The sequence below is a fragment of the Scyliorhinus torazame genome, chromosome 12, assembly GCF_047496885.1.
Source record: "Scyliorhinus torazame isolate Kashiwa2021f chromosome 12, sScyTor2.1, whole genome shotgun sequence".
Lineage (NCBI taxonomy): Eukaryota > Metazoa > Chordata > Chondrichthyes > Carcharhiniformes > Scyliorhinidae > Scyliorhinus > Scyliorhinus torazame.
The window spans coordinates 174,193,557-174,210,429 of NC_092718.1; the positions used below are offsets into that span (position 1 = coordinate 174,193,557).

At 48.0% G+C, this 16,873-nt stretch overlaps 1 protein-coding gene across 1 annotated transcript in view; it reads right to left on the minus strand.

The window, feature by feature from the left end:
- LOC140387114 (eosinophil peroxidase-like) overlaps nucleotides 1-16,873 on the minus strand; it is a 221,004-nt gene that overhangs the window by 95,301 nt on the left and 108,830 nt on the right. Inside the window, exon 7 of the mRNA XM_072470125.1 lies at nucleotides 6,725-6,916. Within this exon, the coding sequence (XP_072326226.1) occupies nucleotides 6,725-6,916 (192 nt within the window). The remainder of the gene's footprint in view (nucleotides 1-6,724; nucleotides 6,917-16,873) is intronic.

Genomic DNA, 16,873 nt, shown 5'->3' on the forward strand with positions numbered 1-16,873 from the left:
TCAAATACGGCGTCATCGCTAAGTATGCCGAACGCCGTTGGGACGGCCTCAGGATGTCACCTGAGGCCCTCCCTGAGGCCCCGCCTCTGATGGGCCGACTACCCAACAGCGTGGGGCGCGTGTGCTCACAGTTTTCGGGGTCCTCACGTGGCGGCTGCGGACCTTGTCCAGCACCTCCACAGTCGGGAGGGGGAGCCGTTCCGATGGCTGGGGGTGGGTGGGGCTTCAGCGGGGACTGGGGGGACTGGTTGGATGTGGTCCTGGGATGGCGAGGGAGGTTATAGGGGGGCACTATCTGGCAGGCCGGGTCCGCGGGCAGCCGGCGCCATGTTGTACGGCGTGACTGCTGCAGGTCATCGTAGTGCACATGCACGGCCAAGGACCCAGCAATTCTCCGCCCGTTTCCTCAGGCAAAGTTGGGGGCTTTACGTGGTGCGGCTGCTAGCCCCCACCCGGGCAGAGCATCGGTGCAGGGGTAGTGCCGACCTTTTGGTCGTAAGACTAGAGATATGCTCCAGGCATAGCCTCAAAATCAGAAAATCCAGCCCATAGCCTCAGAAACGGACAATCCCGCTCTTAGTCTCTGAAACGGAGAATCTCGCCCCCTAGTGTCCTCCCATTCCTTACATACTTCCTCGTCCTGTTTCTTCTTCCAAAGTGCATCACCTCGCACTTATCAGGGTTAAATATCATCTGCCACTGCTCTGCCCATCTGACCAACCCATTTATATCTTCCTGTAACCTACGACCCTCTTCTTCACTGTCAACCACCGACTAATCTTGATGTCACCTGAAAACTTACTTAGTTCTCCTCTATGTATTTTATATAGTTAAAACAAACAATAAAGTGCTCAACATGGATCCCTGTGGTACATCGCTGGACACCGGCCTCCAGTTCTTCAAACAGCCTTCTACCACCACCCTCTGTCTCCTATTACTAAGCCACTTTCAGATCCATCTCAACAAGTTTACTTGAATTCCATGTGCTTCAACCTTCTCAACCAGTCTCCCAGGTGGGACCTTATCAAAGGCTTTGCTAAAATCCATATAAACCTCATCAATTGCAGTTCCTTCATCCACACACTCAGTCACTTTATCAAAAAATTCTATCAAGTTTGTTAGGCATGACCTCCCTCTGACTAAGCCATGCTGACTATCCCTAATCAACCCATGCCTTTCCAAGTGGAAATTAAGTCATTTTCTCCAATAATTTCCTGACCATTGACGTGAGACCGATCTGTAATTCCCTGCTTTATCTCTACCATGCTTCTTGACAAGTGAATAATGTTAGCTGTTCTCCAGTCCTCTGGAACTTCCCCCTTAGCCAGAGAGGAATTAAAAACTTATGTCAGAGCCCCTGCAATTTCCTGCCTCGCTTCCCACAGCAGCCTGGGATGCAATTCATCCGGGCCTGGGGATTTGTTTAAAAGCTTCCAATACCTCCTCGCTTCCTATGTCAAACGGCTCAAGGTCCTCGCAGTCCCACTTCCTGAATTCTGTACCTATCTCCTCCTTCTCCTGAGTGAAGAACGATGACAAGTATTCAATTAGCACCATAGCAATGTTCTGCGGCTTCTCACACAGATTGTCCCTTTGGTCTCTAATAGGTTCTATTCTTTCCCTGATTAAGCTCTTCCCCTTAATGTATTTATAGAATATCTTAGGGTTCTCCATAATCTTATTCGCCAGTCCCTTTTCATGTCTCCTTATTGCTCTTCTAATTGCTTTCATAAGTTTCTTTTTGAACATCCTATATTCCTCTGGGGCTGCAGTTTAATTTCGTCATTTGGACTTACCAAAAGCTTTTCTCTTCCTCCTTATCCAGTCCTGGACTGCCCTGGACATCCAGGGTTCCCTGAATTTATTGCTCCTACATTTCCCCCTATAGGGAACATGTTGGGCCTGTACTCTCCCCATATCCTTTTTGAATGCACTCCACTGCTCTGCTGGAGATTTTCCCAAAAGAAGCTGTTCCCAGTCAACTTTGGACAGATCCTGCCTTATTTTAGTGAAATCTGCCTTGCCGCAATCCAAAACCGTCTTTTGCAGGTCACCTTTTTCCTTGTCCATAACAAACTTGAACCTTACCATGGTGTGGTTGCTCTCACTAAAATTCCCCCCCACTGCCACATCCTGGAACTCCCTAACTAATGGCACTGTAGGAATCCCTTCATCACACAGAAAGCAGCAGTTTAAGAGGAAGACCAAATACCACCACCAGGCACTAATGTTGGGCATAACTTCAGGCCATGCCAGTGACATCTGCAACTGAAGAATGAATTAGAAAAAAATAACACACTTTGTTCTTCGACTGCCTCTATTTATAAAATCCAATGTGCCTTTGACTTTTTTAAGGAGTTATCGACCGATGATCACAACTACTCTGTGATTTTTTTCACCGACAACCTTTCATGTCATTGTTCTGCTCCCAAAATATATTACGTCTCAATTAAACTCCATCTTTGTTCTAAAATGTATTTACAGGGTGTGGGCGTCGTTGGTTAGGCCAGCATTTATTGCCTATTTCTGACTGCCCTTGAGACGGTGGTGGCGAGCTTCCTTCTTGAACCACCACAGTCCATATGGTGTAGGTACACCCACATTGCTGTTAGAGAGGGAGTTCCAGGATTTTGACTCAGCGATAGTGAAAGAACAGCGATATATTTTCAAGTCAAGATGGTGAGTGTCTTGGAGGGGAACCTCCTGTTGGTGGTGTTCCCATGTGTCTGCTGCCCTTGTCCTTTGAGATGGTTGCAGTCGTGGGTTTGGAAAGGGCTGCCTTAGGAACCTTGGCGAGTTGTTGCAGCGCATCTTGTAGATGGTGCACATGGCTGCCACTGTTGTCGGTGGTGGAGGGATTGAATGTTTGTGGAAAAGGTACCAATCAAATGGGCTGCATTGTCCTGGATGGTGTCAAGTTTCTTGAGTGTTGTTAGAGCTGCACTCAACCAGACAAGTGGAGAGTATTCCATTACACAATTGACTTGTGCCTAGTAGATGGTGGACAGGCTTTGGGATGTCTGAGTGCATGAATCGCAAAAGGCTGGTAGGCAGTTACAGCAAGTAATTAGGAAAGCTATTAGAAAGTTAGCATTTATCGCTTATTCACGACAGAGGTGGCGATTTTCTTTTCTCTCAGATGGTTCTGAGTCTCTGGAACTTTCTTCCTCAAAAGGCAGTGTGAGCAGAGTCTCTGAATATTTGTAAGGCAGAGCCAGATAGATTGTTGAGTAACAAGGGGGTGAAAGGTTATTGATGGAATGCAGGAATATGGGGTTGAAGGTACAATCAGATCAGACACGATCTTATTGAATGGCGGAGCAGGCTCGAGGGGCCGAGTTGCCTACTTCTGCTCCTAGTTCATATGTTCGCATGAGTCACGACCTGCTCTGGTAGCCACAGTATTTCCATGGCTAGTTTCCATTTCAATTTCTGGTCAGTTTGTAACGACCAGAATGTTGAATTCAGCAGGGGATTCAGTGATGTTAATGTCATTGAATGTCAAGCAACGTTTGTTAGATTCTATCTTGGTGGAGATGGTCATTGGGGTGGGGAGAGGGGGCTGAGCATTTCCTGCATTGCACCTTTTGGGAGGCGATTACCCCACAGCCAGTGAGAGGTCCGGATGAGGTGGGAAGTAGTAGAGAGAGAAGGGGCAGGACGAGCAGGAGTCATAAGGTTGTGTGCCATTCTCAACCTGGCATGGGATGCTACATCCCTCATAATGGACAATCCCCATGAGATTGCCGAATATTCTGCAGGGGAAAGGGAGTGAGCAGGAAATTGTGGTGCACATTAGTACAAATGACAAAGTGAGGGCTGGTTCTCTTTCTTCCTTCAGCAGGACTGGAAAATCCTGCCAGCTGGAAGGACTGGAAAACCCAGCCCCTCCTGGAGATTTTTGTTCTGCTTGAAGCAAAGGAGGTTCAAAGGGGATTTGATGACGGTGTACAAGATTATGATAGATTTAAGGCAAAGAGAAAAAAAGCTGCTCGCATTAGCTGGTGGTACAAGTTGGGGCGGCACGGTAGCATTGTGGATAGCACAATTGCTTCACAGCTCCAGGGTCCCAGGTTCAATTCCGGCTTGGGTCACTGTCTGTGCGGAGTCTGCACATCCTCCCCGTGTGTGCGTGGGTTTCCTCCGGGTGCTCCGGTTTCCTCCCACAGTCCAAAGATGTGCAGGTTAGGTGGATTGGCCATGCTAAATTGCCCTTAGTGTTGGGTGGGGATACTGGGTTATGGGGATAGGGTGGAGATGTTGACCTTGGGTAAGGTGCTCTTTCCAAGAGCCGGTGCAGACTCGATGGGCCGAATGGCCTCCTTCTGCACTGTAAATTCTATAATAATAAAAAGAAAATGAGTGGGCATGGTTTATGCCATCACGGTAGCACTGTCAATAGCACAATTGCTTCACAGCTCCAGGGTCCCAGGTTCGATTCCGGCTTGGGTGACTGTCGGTGCGGAGTTTGCACATCCTCCCCATGTGTGCGTGGGTTTCCTCCGGGTGCTCCAGTTTCCTCCCACAGTCCAAAGATGTGCAGGTTAGGTGGATTGGCCATGATAAATTGCCCTTAGTGTCCAAAATTGCCCTTAGTGTTGGGTGGGGTTACTGGGTTATGGGGATAGGGTGGAGGTGTTGACCTTGGGTAGGGTGCTCTTTCCAAGAGCCGGTTAGGACCCGATGGGCCGAATGGCCTCCTTCTACACTGTATATTCTATGATAATCTATGATTCTGGCAGGGCGGGGTCACATAGAGCCAGGAACCAGCTCCAAACAACTCAGGGCACCATATTTAAAGAGCACTACAGCCAAATGGCCCCCAGCATGCAATCATGGAGGTCTTGGGGGTTCTCCCACTCTTCCCCTCCCCTAGCATTCATCGCTGGCATAACCCCTCTCCACCGTCATTCATCACTAACATACTCCTTCCCCACCACCGATATTAATCACCGGTATCCCCCCTCCTCATTCTCCGCTCTCCTCCCACCCACCACACATCAAAGCACCCCCGCACATCCACCCCCCCGCCCCAGCCATGGGACTCACACTAGGGCCTGCCCCTGTCACTGCTCGAGCAGGCACCTATACCCCCCTCCCCGAGGACTATACTTACTCTGCACCTCAGAGGGATCCCCTCAACTGCCTCACTCATGCCTGGCCAAGCCCTTTGTAAACCTCGCAATCATGACATCAAGTCGACGACGTTTGAATATTTAGTGCGGGGGTATCATTTCGCCGGCGGACCTCAAAAAAGTATTTCAATTCATTCAAATTCAATTCGACAACAAGGGCAATAGGGGAGGCGATTGCAGCATTCGTAAGTTGTAGAAAATAAAAGGCTGAACAATGCGAGATGGGGTCTGCGCTCAACGACATATTGAGGGACAGGCTGGTCTGTGGTGTTAACGCCACAATCATACAAAAATAAATTGTCAGCAGAGGCAGAGATTACCTTAAAGAAGGCATTTGAGGTCACCAGGCTATGGAAAGCATCGAAAGGGGGGCGATGGAGTTGCAGAGCGTTTGATGGGCCTGGATTGGCTCTACCATGTTAAGTTAAATTGGTTTGAGATCTTTCAGATTGACGAAGGAGGCCTTCATGACATCTCAAAAACTGTCAGCAGGTTTTCCAAAATGAATTAGACAAGGTGCAGGGCCTTAAAGCAAATTTTGATGTGGATCCAGACACCATGCCCAAGCTTTTCAGAGCACAACCTGCCTCCTATGCCTCAAACGGGAAGTTTGAGTCTGAACTCAAGCGGCTAGAAAATTAGGTATCATTTTAGTGCAAGGCGAGAATTTTATAACCAAAACAATGATTTATTAAAAGAACTTTATGTACAGAACATCACAACTCTAACATAGGTCTAGTTCCCTCGATTCCCAAGCCTACTCAGATGATATCCTCCTATCCAAGTCTGTGCTCTGGCACCTGATTGCCTCAAGTACGCGCGCTCCGTCCCCATTGGCTCTGGGCGAGTCAAATGGCTCTACTGCTTGAAAAGGCACACACCCCTGTTTGGAGGACTGACACCCCGTGACAGAGCCCCAAACTGGATACTGGAATAGTCAGTCAGCTTTGCTCCAGTCATTTCTACAGCAAGGCAACCATAACGTCAATTTGCTGCCCCATTAGTAGACAAATGGCCCCTTGATGCAGGTATATTCTCTTCTCAGCTCGTCAAGCATTGTGTGCAGCACCGCACCATAAAATCCCTGCAGCGCTGAAGGAGGCCATTGAGTCTGCATCGAACCTCTGAAAGAGCACCCTATCTAGGCCCCCATTCCCACCTCATCCTCGTAATCCCACCTAACCATCTTTGGAATTTGGGACGAAACCGGAGCACCCGGAGGAAGCCCACGCAGACAGGGGGACAATGTGCAAATAGAGTCACCTGAGGTCGGATTCGAACCTGGGTCCCTGGCGCTGTGAGGCAGCAGTGCTAACCACTGTGTCACCCACATGTACGCCACCATGTATTAGTTGACCCTGCCACATTGAGCGAGATTTGTACAGAGTCCAACTGCTGCCTCATCAGGACTGTATTTTCTTGCATTAAAACACCCCTAGACTGGACTGTTCCATACTATTGGACAACAAACCACAGTGAGAACATTTCTCTAAATTTAAGCCATACTGTACCAGACCAAGTATTTAAAGTTGACAGTGAATAAACTAAGTAGAGCACAGATATGTTCCTTGAATGCTGACACTTCTTACCTCAATAGGGAAGCATGGCTCTTCCCTGGAACAAGTCTCGCCGCAGTTAATACCATCTGTTCCAGACAAAACAGTAAAACTAAGATCATGATCAATCCACTGGCCCCATTGCATTAGCATCTGAGTGAATTTGAAGTCCAAAGCTTCAGTATCTCCGAGCATCATCACAATCTTGTTCGACACAACTCGGACCTGAGGAAAGAACAGAGCTACCTATAATACCAACATGTGAGAATTTTGATCACAAACATATATTGCCATTTCTGCTCAAGGAGGTAATAATCTCATTTTACATTGTTGTGATTTGATAAAACTGAGAGCATCACTGCTTGTTGTTCTGAGGCGTTCTGAAGGAAATGCGCAAAGTAAATTCAAGTGTTTCCTTCAGAACAGCAGGTTTCTTGCCCTAAAGAACTTTAATGAACTATTTGGGTTACTGTACTTTTTTTCCAATTTTGTTTCCCAATATTTAACAACAGAATTCAGATTTCCAAACTACCAGGGTTGAATTTAAACTTGTGTTTTCTGGTTACTAGATCAGTAACATTGGTTGGGACTTCCTGGCCCTTCCTGCTGGCAGGATCTTCCAGTCCTGCCGAAGTTGATCCCTAATGGAAGTTCCCCTGTGGTGGGTTGTGCAAGGCATGCAAATTGTCAGTGACTTCGGCCCATCAAACATGGAAGATAGTTTGTGGTTTAAGGAGCAAAGTGATTCCAAAGCTGTTGTGAACCAAAAGCAACCTGATCTTAAAGAAAGCTTTGCGAGTTGATGCATTCATGAAATTAGCAGCCAAAGAAACTCAGTTGTTGTGTTTGAGCACAAGACAAGACTGAGGCACTCGCAACAATCTTCAGCCAGAAGTGCCAAGTGGATGATCCTTCTCAGTCTCCTCTAGAGGTCCCCAGCATCATAAATGTCAGTCTTCAGCCAATACGATTCACTCCACGTGATATCAAAAAACAGCTGAATTCACTGGATACTGCAAAGGCTATGGGCCCTGACAATATTCCAGCAATAGTGCTGAAGACTTGTGCTCCAGAACTTGCCGCACCCCTAGCCAAGCTGTTCCAGTACAGCTACAACACTGGCACCTACCCGGCAATGTGGAAAATTGCCCAGGTGTGCCCAGGTGTGCCCGGGGCAGCACGGTAGCATTGTGGATAGCACAATTGCTTCACAGCTCCAGGGTCCCAGGTTCGATTCCGGCTTGGGTCACTGTCTGTGCGGAGTCTGCACATCCTCACCGTGTGTGCGTGGGTTTCCTCCGGGTGCTCCGGTTTCCTCCCACAGTCCAAAGATGTGCAGGTTAGGTGGATTGGCCATGATAAATTTCTCTTAGTGTCCAAAATTGCCCTTAGTGTTGGGTGGGGTTACAGGGTTATGGGGATAGGGTGGAGGTGTTGACCTTGGGTAGGGTGCTCTTTCCAAGAGCTGGTGCAGACTTGATGGGCCGAATGGCCTCCTTCTGCACTGTAAATTCTATGATTCTATGATTCTATACACAAGAAACAGGACAAATCCAACACAACCAATTAACACCCTATCAGTTTACTCTCCATCATCAGCAAGGTAATGGAAGGAGTCATCAACAGTGCTATCAAGCGGCACTTACTCAGCAAAAACCTGATCACGGACACTCAGTTTGACATACGCCAGGGTCACTCAGCTCCAGACCACATTACAACCTTGGTTCAAACATGGACAAAAGAGTTGAATGCTAGAGGTGAGTTGAGAGTGACTGCCCTTAACGTCAAGGCAGCAATGGACATCAAGGAGCCCGAGCTAAACTGAAGTCAAGGAGAATCAGGGGAAAAACTCTCCGCTGGTTGGAGTCATACCTGGCACGAAGGAAGATGGTTGTGGTGGTTGGAGGTCAATCATCTCAGCTTCAGACAATCACTGCAAGAGTTCCTCAGGGTAGTGTCCCAGGACCAACCATTTTCAGCTGCTTCATCATTAATCTGCCTTCTATCATAAGGTCAGAAGTGGGGATGTTTGCGGATTACTGCACAATGTTCAGTCCTATTTGCGACTCCTCAGATAATGAAGCAGTCCATGTTCAATTACAGCAAGACCTGGACAATATCCAGGCTTGGGCTGACAAGTGGCAAGTTACATTTGCGCCACACAAGTGCCAGGCAATGACTATCTCCTACAAGAGAGGACCTAACCACCGCCTGTGACATTCAATGGAATTACCATCGCTGAAGCCCGCACAATCAACATCCTAGGGGTTACCATTGATCAGAAACTGAATTAGACTAGCCACATTAATATTGTGGCTACCAGGGTAGGTCAAAACCTCGGACTCCTACGGCAAATAACTCACCGCCTGACACCCCCCCAAAGCTTGTCAACCATCTACAAGGTCCAAGTCTGGAGTGTGATGAAATGCTCTCTGCTTGCCTGGATGAGTGCAGCTCCAACCACACTCAAGAAACTCGACACCATCCAGGATAAAGTAGCCCGATTGATTGCTATCCCTGTCCACAAACATTCCACCACCAAAGAACAGTGGAAGCCACGTGTACCATCTACAAGATGCATTGTAGTAACTCACCAAGTTTCCTTAGATAGCACCTTCCAAACCCACGACCACTGTCATCTAGAAGGACAAGAGCAGCAGATACCTGGGATCCCCACCACCTAGAGGTTCCTTTCCAAGTCACTCACCACCCTGACTTGGAAATATATCGCCGTTCATTCCCTGTCACTGGGTCAAAATCCTGGAACACCCTCCCTATCAACACAGTGAGTATTCCTACGCCTCACGGATTGCAACGGTTCAAGAAGGCATCTCACCACCACCTTCTAAAGGGAAACTTTAATTGGATGGGCAATAAATGCTGGCGTAACCAGCGATGCCCACATCTTATAAATGAATTTTAAAAAAGAATTCACTAGATGTCGGCTGTAACTCAAATGCAAACACAGGCTCGCACTTGCCATAGGTGTGCAAAGACCAGGCACTTAGCAGCAGATTGTCCGTGCAAAGACAGCAGGTGCAGAAATTGTTGCAGAAAGGGCCACATTGCACACATTTGTTGGAAAAAAAACAAGCTTCAGAAGAAGTTGCAGGAGGCAATATCCAAATAAAAGAAATGGCAAGCTGAAACAAGGAATAAATGTCAATGTGGTACAAAAAGAACTTGAGAGGGAAGTCCACTCACTGTCTGAAGATGAACTATCATTAAATGTCTTAGCTAGTGCTGGTGTAACAAACTGATATTGGGTCAACCCAATGCTGGACGGTCACCCGGTGAAGGTCGAGGCAGAAACAGGGGCAGCTATCTCACCGGTACCAGAGACTCTTCATCATGAAAAACTCCAACATATTGTTCTGCAACTCTTGAAGATAGTGTTAAAAACCTACAATAGAGAAGTGGTTCCCTTGAAGGGTCATGTTGATGAAATTGTACAATTAAAGGGACAGGTGGCAGTTGTGCCCTTGCACGAAGTCGAAGAAAATCATCTGGTACAACTGGGAAGAACTTGGCTGGAAAAGACCAGTTTAAATTTGTCTGAGATAAATCTCATGACAGATTCTGAATCAGGCCTACCCAAAGCCTTGAAGAAACATACCATTGTGTTCAACGGTGAGCTGGGAAGCATGAAGGATATCTCAGTAAAGCTGAAGCTCAAGGAAGAAATTCAGGTGAGGTGCTTGAAGGCTGGGTCAGTGCCGTACGCAATCAAACCTAAGGTAGAGGCAGAATTAGAATAGCTGGGCATTCTTGAATCCATTAACTTGAGTGATTTGACCTACGCCGATCACAGCATATCCATCGTATCGGTATCCATGTGTGGAGATTTTATATGTCACTGTACTGTAATGCTGAACTGTATGCAGAGCAGTAACCTCTACCCCTTATTGATGACCTATTCGAAGAGTTGGCTGGAGGCCAATACTTCAGTAAAATCAACCTCAGTCAAGCATACCTTCAGATGAACATGGATGAAATGAAAGGAATGAAATGAATGAAAATCACTTCTTGTCACAAGTAGACTTCAAATGAAGTCACTGTGAAAAGCCCCTAGTCGCCACATTCCAGCGCCTGTTTGGGGAGGCTGGTATGGGAATTGAACCCACGCTGCTGGTTTGCCTTGGTCTGCTTTACAAACCAGCTATTTAGCCCACTGTGCTAAACCAGACCCATAATCAATTATTGATGATTGCGACACACAAAGGGTTAATTATGATACAAAAGATTACCATCTGGCTTCACTTCAGCACTAATGTTGTTCCAACGAGCTATGGACCAAATCTAAGTGGATTAGATGGAGTCAAATGGTACCTAGATGACATCTTAGTTATTGGGAACAATGAGGAAAGACATCTCAGCAACCTAGATGCCGCACTTCAAAGATGAGATGTTATGGATTTTAAGTCCGAAAAGACAAATGTGAATATCTTGGTCATGTCATCAATGCCAAAGGACTGCATAAAACGCCTAAGAAAGTCGTAGAAAATCACTGAGGCACCCGCACCTCAAAATGTCAACCAACTTCGAACGTTCTGAAGATTACAAAATTACGATAGAAGATTTATTCCTAATCTGGAAACTATTCCAAAACCCTTGCACAATCTACTGTGTCAAAATAAAACATGGAAATGGGGGGATCAATGTGAGAGAGCATTCATATAAGTCAAAGTGGTACTACTCAAGTCCGAAGTCCTGACACATTTTGATCCAAATTTACCCCTGTAACTAGCATGTGCATCACCTTATGTGGCTTGGGTGGTTGTTTTCCACATAATGCCCATGGGTGAAGAGAAGCCTTCATGTCCAGTACCTTGAATAAAGCTGAAAGCAATTATGCGCATATCGAGAAAGAAGCCCTAGGACTCATTTTAGTAATAAAACAGCTCTGCCAATTCCTCAATGGGAGTAAATTCACTTATAATAATAATAATAACCTTTATTGTCACAAGTAGGCTTATATTAACACTGCAATGAAGTTACTGTGAAAGTCCCTAGTCGCCACATTGCGACACCTGTTCAGGTATGCAGAGGGCGAATTCAGAATGTCCAAATTACCTAACAGCACGTCTTTCGGGACTTGTGGGAGGAAACCGGAGCACCCGGAGGAAACCCACGCAGACACGGGGAGAATGTGCAGACCCCATACAGACAGTGACCTAAGCTGGGAATCGAACCCGGGACCCTGGCGCTGTGAAGCAACAGTGCGAATCATCGTCCATTAAGAATGATATTTGGACCTCATACCAGGATTCCATGACTGGCAGCGAGCAGAATGCAGAGGTGGACATTGCTTTTGTCAGCATATACATACACTATCAAGTATCATCAGTCAAACCTTCATAGGAATGCAGATGAACCCACCCGACTATCCTTACGAAATAGCTTGTGTAGAAACATTTTCTACGTTGAGAAAGTAGGTAATATTCCTGTAACCGCAGGACAGGTGGAGAAGCATACCAGAAATGATCCAGTACTGCCAGACGTTATGGACATGGTGCTTCGAGGCAAGACTTCAGAAGCAAAGCTGCAGTTAAAGCCATATTCTACCCCACGACTTGAGTTATCCGTACAGACAGGTTGTCTCCTCTGGGGAGTGAGAGTTATCATTCCACCATTATTTTAAAAATGCGTATTAAACCAATTACAAGAAGGCCACTGTGGTAAAGGAGCTATTTTTGGTGGTCGGGGGTAAATGCCGAAACCGAGAAGGCGGGAATATATTTGTCTTGTGTAAAAGGAACCTGCCGCCATGAGCCACTTTGCATTTGTGGAAATGGCCAGAAGAGGCCCGGCAATGGGTATATATTGATTAAGTTGGACCACTGGAGGGGCGTGTGTTTCTCACCCTAATTGATGCTCCCTTGAAATGGCATGAAGTTGCCATCATAAAATCAACGTCATTGGAGAAAACAATTGAGCGATTGAGTGAAATCTGCAGCAGATTCAGTTACCCTGAACAACACGCGAGTGATAATGGACTGCAGCTCATACCTCAAGAATCCATGCAAGACGCAAAGGCGAAAGGATTTCAACACATTTAGTCCAGTTCTTATCACCCTGTCACAAATGGGTTGGAAGAACAACCCAAGTTTCACTGGCATTACTAATGGTTAAATGTCAACCACGCACAGCATTCGATTTGTTAAAACCACCCAAGGCAAAATAAATTGTCGGGAAAAGCAGCAGGATCAGGGCATATGGCGGGAGAACAAGGAGAAATGTTGTGTTTTCGCCAGGGTGAAGATGTTTTGGCAATAAACTATATCACAAGGTGGACTCCTGTCACCATCTTAGCACAGACAGGACCAGTCTCCTGCACTGTACAAAACTGAGATGATGTAATATGAAGAAGGCATATGGATCAATTTTTGACAAGAACCAACTGACAGAAAGTCCAATGCCAGCTATGCCAAGAGGTAACCTTGACCTTCCTGAGAACCTATCATGACTTACATTAACACTGCAATTGAGTTCCCGTGAAAATCCCCTGGTCGCCACATTCCAGCGCCTGTTCGGGTACACAGAGGGAGAATTCAGAATCCAAATGACCTATTAGCACGTCTTTCGGGACTTGTGGTAGGAAACCGGAGCACCCGGAGGAAAGTCACGCAGACACGGGGAGAAGGTGCAGACTCCGCACAGACAGCGACCCAAGCCGGGAATTGAACCTGGGAGCCTGGCGCTGTGAAGCAACAGTGCTGACCACTGTACTACCATGCTGCCCATTATGAATTGGAATACCGAGTCAACCTCCGATCATTATGTCCACTCTGGTTAAGATAACCACTGACGACGCTCACACCAAGCCAAAGTTTGCCGCAAGCACTTAAAACCAGAGGTTCGCCGACACACACACACAGAATGACGACCTCACGAACATCGAACATATTGACTGTTATTTGTGGATTGATTGTTCACGTTGCTAATTGATTATTGCTTTTGTGTCAGGGCCCGTTGATTTAAAGAGGGAGATGGCCGTCGCACGCATGCTTGGACCATCGCCGGCAGTGCAGGGCCATGTATCAGCGCCGGAGCAGCGTGGAGCACACCGGCACCATGCTGGCCCCCTGAGGGCCGCTGAATTGCTGGGCCAGGAGGCTGAAAGAGGCCCCTGCGTCGATTCTCCACAGTCGTCTGGCCGAATTCCTGGCGAGTTCCACGGAGTCCCGCCGGCGTGGTTCCAACCTGGTACAAAGTAAAGGAAGAGAAGATGACAAATGGGGGGATGGAAATCTGCTTGGTTGCAAGCAGGAGGAAAGAAGAGCCGAGAAATAATTAACTCAAAACAACTTAATAAAGATTGGAACAAAACCAGAGCAACTATTAAGATCATCCTTTGAATAGAAAGGTGGCATTCTCGCCTTGGACTGCAGTGATTGAAGATTTCTCTGCGGAATTAGGCACTCGGCCCATCGAATCTGCTCCACCATTCAATCATGGCTGATATGTTTCTCATCCTCATTCTCCTGCCTTCGCTCCATAACCCCTGATCTCCTTATTAATCAATGTGGCTGGTTTTATAGAATTAAATAGCATCGAGTGACCTAGTGTTTCGGTAGTCCCCCTGGTTCTCCAACAAATGGGAAAAGCCTCCATTGCCTGCATTAAATTCCAATCAATGTAAATTGTACATTTTTAAAAAGAGTGAAGGAATCAAAGCCTGGGGGCCAGGGGCTGGTTTCGCACAGTGGGCTAATTAGCTGGTTTGCAATGCAGAACAACGCCAGCAGCACGGGTTCAATTCCCGTACTGGCCTCTCCGAACAGGCGCCGGAATGTGGCGACTAGGGGCTTTTCACAGTAACTTCTTGAAGCCTACTCGTGACAATAAATATGCTACCGTGCCGCCAGGGCAGCACGGTAGTATAGTGGTTAGCACAATTGTTTCACAGCTCCAAGGTCCCAGGTTCGATACCCGGCTTGGGTCACTGTCTGTGCGGAGTCTGCACGTTCTCCCCGTGTGTGTGTGGGTTTCCTCCGGGTGCTCCGTTTTCCTCCCACAGTCCAAAGATGTGCGGGTTAGGTGGATTGGCCAGGCTAAATTGTCCTTAGTGTTCAAAATTGCCCTTAGTGTTGGGTGGGGTAACTGGGTTATGGGGATAGGGTGGAGGTGTGTGCTTGGGTAGGGTGCTCTTTCCAAGAGCCGGTGAAGACTCGATGGGCCGAATGGCCTCCTTCTGCACTGTAAATTCTATGTTAGATCTATGTAATAAGCGATTATATTATTATGTTGTCAAATATTTGGCATTTCCGACAAGTTTGGGTGCTTGAAAAGGATTTGGGATCTTTCACCTTATAAACGGAGTGTATCCAATACAAAGAGGTGCGAAAATGTGGCTAAATTTTCAGAAATCACTTATTATAAGGCTCAGCTTGAGTTTTATGTTCAATTCTGGGCATCATGCCGAAGGTAAATTCACCATAGTCCCAGATGACCATAGGCTGCTTTCCCCCTTTGAGGGGGGGGAGCTGACTGGTGGTGATTTATGGGAATTGAACCCACATTGCTGACCCTGCTCTTCATCACAAACCAACTGAGCTAAACCGGCATCATACCATAGAAAGGATGTGAAAATCTTTGAAAGGATTCAGAGGTTTATTAAAATGGCACCAGAAATGTGAGACTTCAGGGGGTCACCGGGTTGGAGAATTGCCTGGGGCTGGCGTGAATCCCGCCCCTGCCGTGTCCTGAATTCTCCGCCACCAGAGATTCGGCGGGGGCGGGAATCGCGCCGCGCCGGTCGGCGGGGGCGGGAATCGCGCCGCGCCGGTCGGCGGGCCCACCCCCGGCGATTCTCCAGCCCACGATGGGCCGAAGTCCCGCCGCTGTCAACCCTCTCCCGCTGGCGTGGATCAAACCTCCTTTTGAACAGCGGGACAAGGCGGCGCGGGCAGGCTCCGGGGTCCTGGGGGGGGGGGGCGCGGGGCGATCTGGCCCCGGGGGGTGCCCCCACGGTGGCCTGGCCCGCGATCGGGGCCCACCGATCCGCGGGCGGGCCTGTGCCGTGGGGGCACTCTTTTTCTTCCGCCTTCGCCATGGTCTTCACTATGGCGGAGGCGGAAGAGACCCCCTCCCCTGCACATGCGCGGGGATGACGTCAGCAGCCGCTGACCCTCCCGCGCATGCGTCGCCCGGCGAAGACCTTTCGGCGCCGGCTGGTGTGGTGCCAAAGGCCTTTCCCGCCAGCCGGCGGAGCGGAAACCACTCCGGCGTGGGCCTAGCCCCTCAAGGTGAGGGCTTGGCCCCTAAAGGTGCGGAGACTTCCCGTCGGGTAGGGGAGAATCCCGTCCCAGTTCTGTGGCGAGATTAGAATTGTTCTCCTCAGGTCAGAGACGTTTAAGGAGAGATTTAATAGAGGTGTTCAAAATCATGAACAGATTTGATTGAGTAAATAAGACGAAGGCTGGATTTGTTGCCATTGCCACAGCAGGGGACACACGCACTTTATGTGCAGTTGCGTTGTCTGTGACATCACTATCGGGTCGCGCTGATGCCAGCCTGAATCTGATTGCTAACCCATTTCTAACCCTTTGCTGCCACATTTACCATCCTGCTTCCTGCCTCACATGCTGCTCCACTCACCTTTCACTCTCCGCCCCTCTTTTCCATCCTCTTGTTGTCCTGTTTGATGGCCAGCTGCCAATCTTTGAACCCTGCTGCCCAACTTGCAGCCTCACTCGCTGGCTCACTTATAGCCTCACTCGCCGCGCCGAACAAAGTGGTGAGCAGGCCCAAGGGGAGGGCAATGAGGAACGGCGAGACACCAACAATGGTCGCATAATGGTAACGGCACTGGCGCTGACTTCTGTCATGATATTCATATAAACATATCATGGTGCAAACACACACACACACTGATGGACAGATCAACGGACCAATCAACACACACGCAACATCACAGCCAATCACCAGTGAGAGCACACGCACTATAAAACGGGGAACACCACAGTTCCCGCTCTTTCCAGCAGGAGATAGCTCAGAGCACAGAGCTCACAGCGTGCTACTCAGACATACACCATGTGCTGAGTGCCTCTCTAAGATAGTGTAAGGGCTGGGTCCACAGGTTAACTGGTAAAGTACGAACCACAGCCAGAAGTATACAGTAGATGTTATCAAGAATAATAAAACAGAGTTGTACCATCTACAACCGTGTTGGTTCGTTTG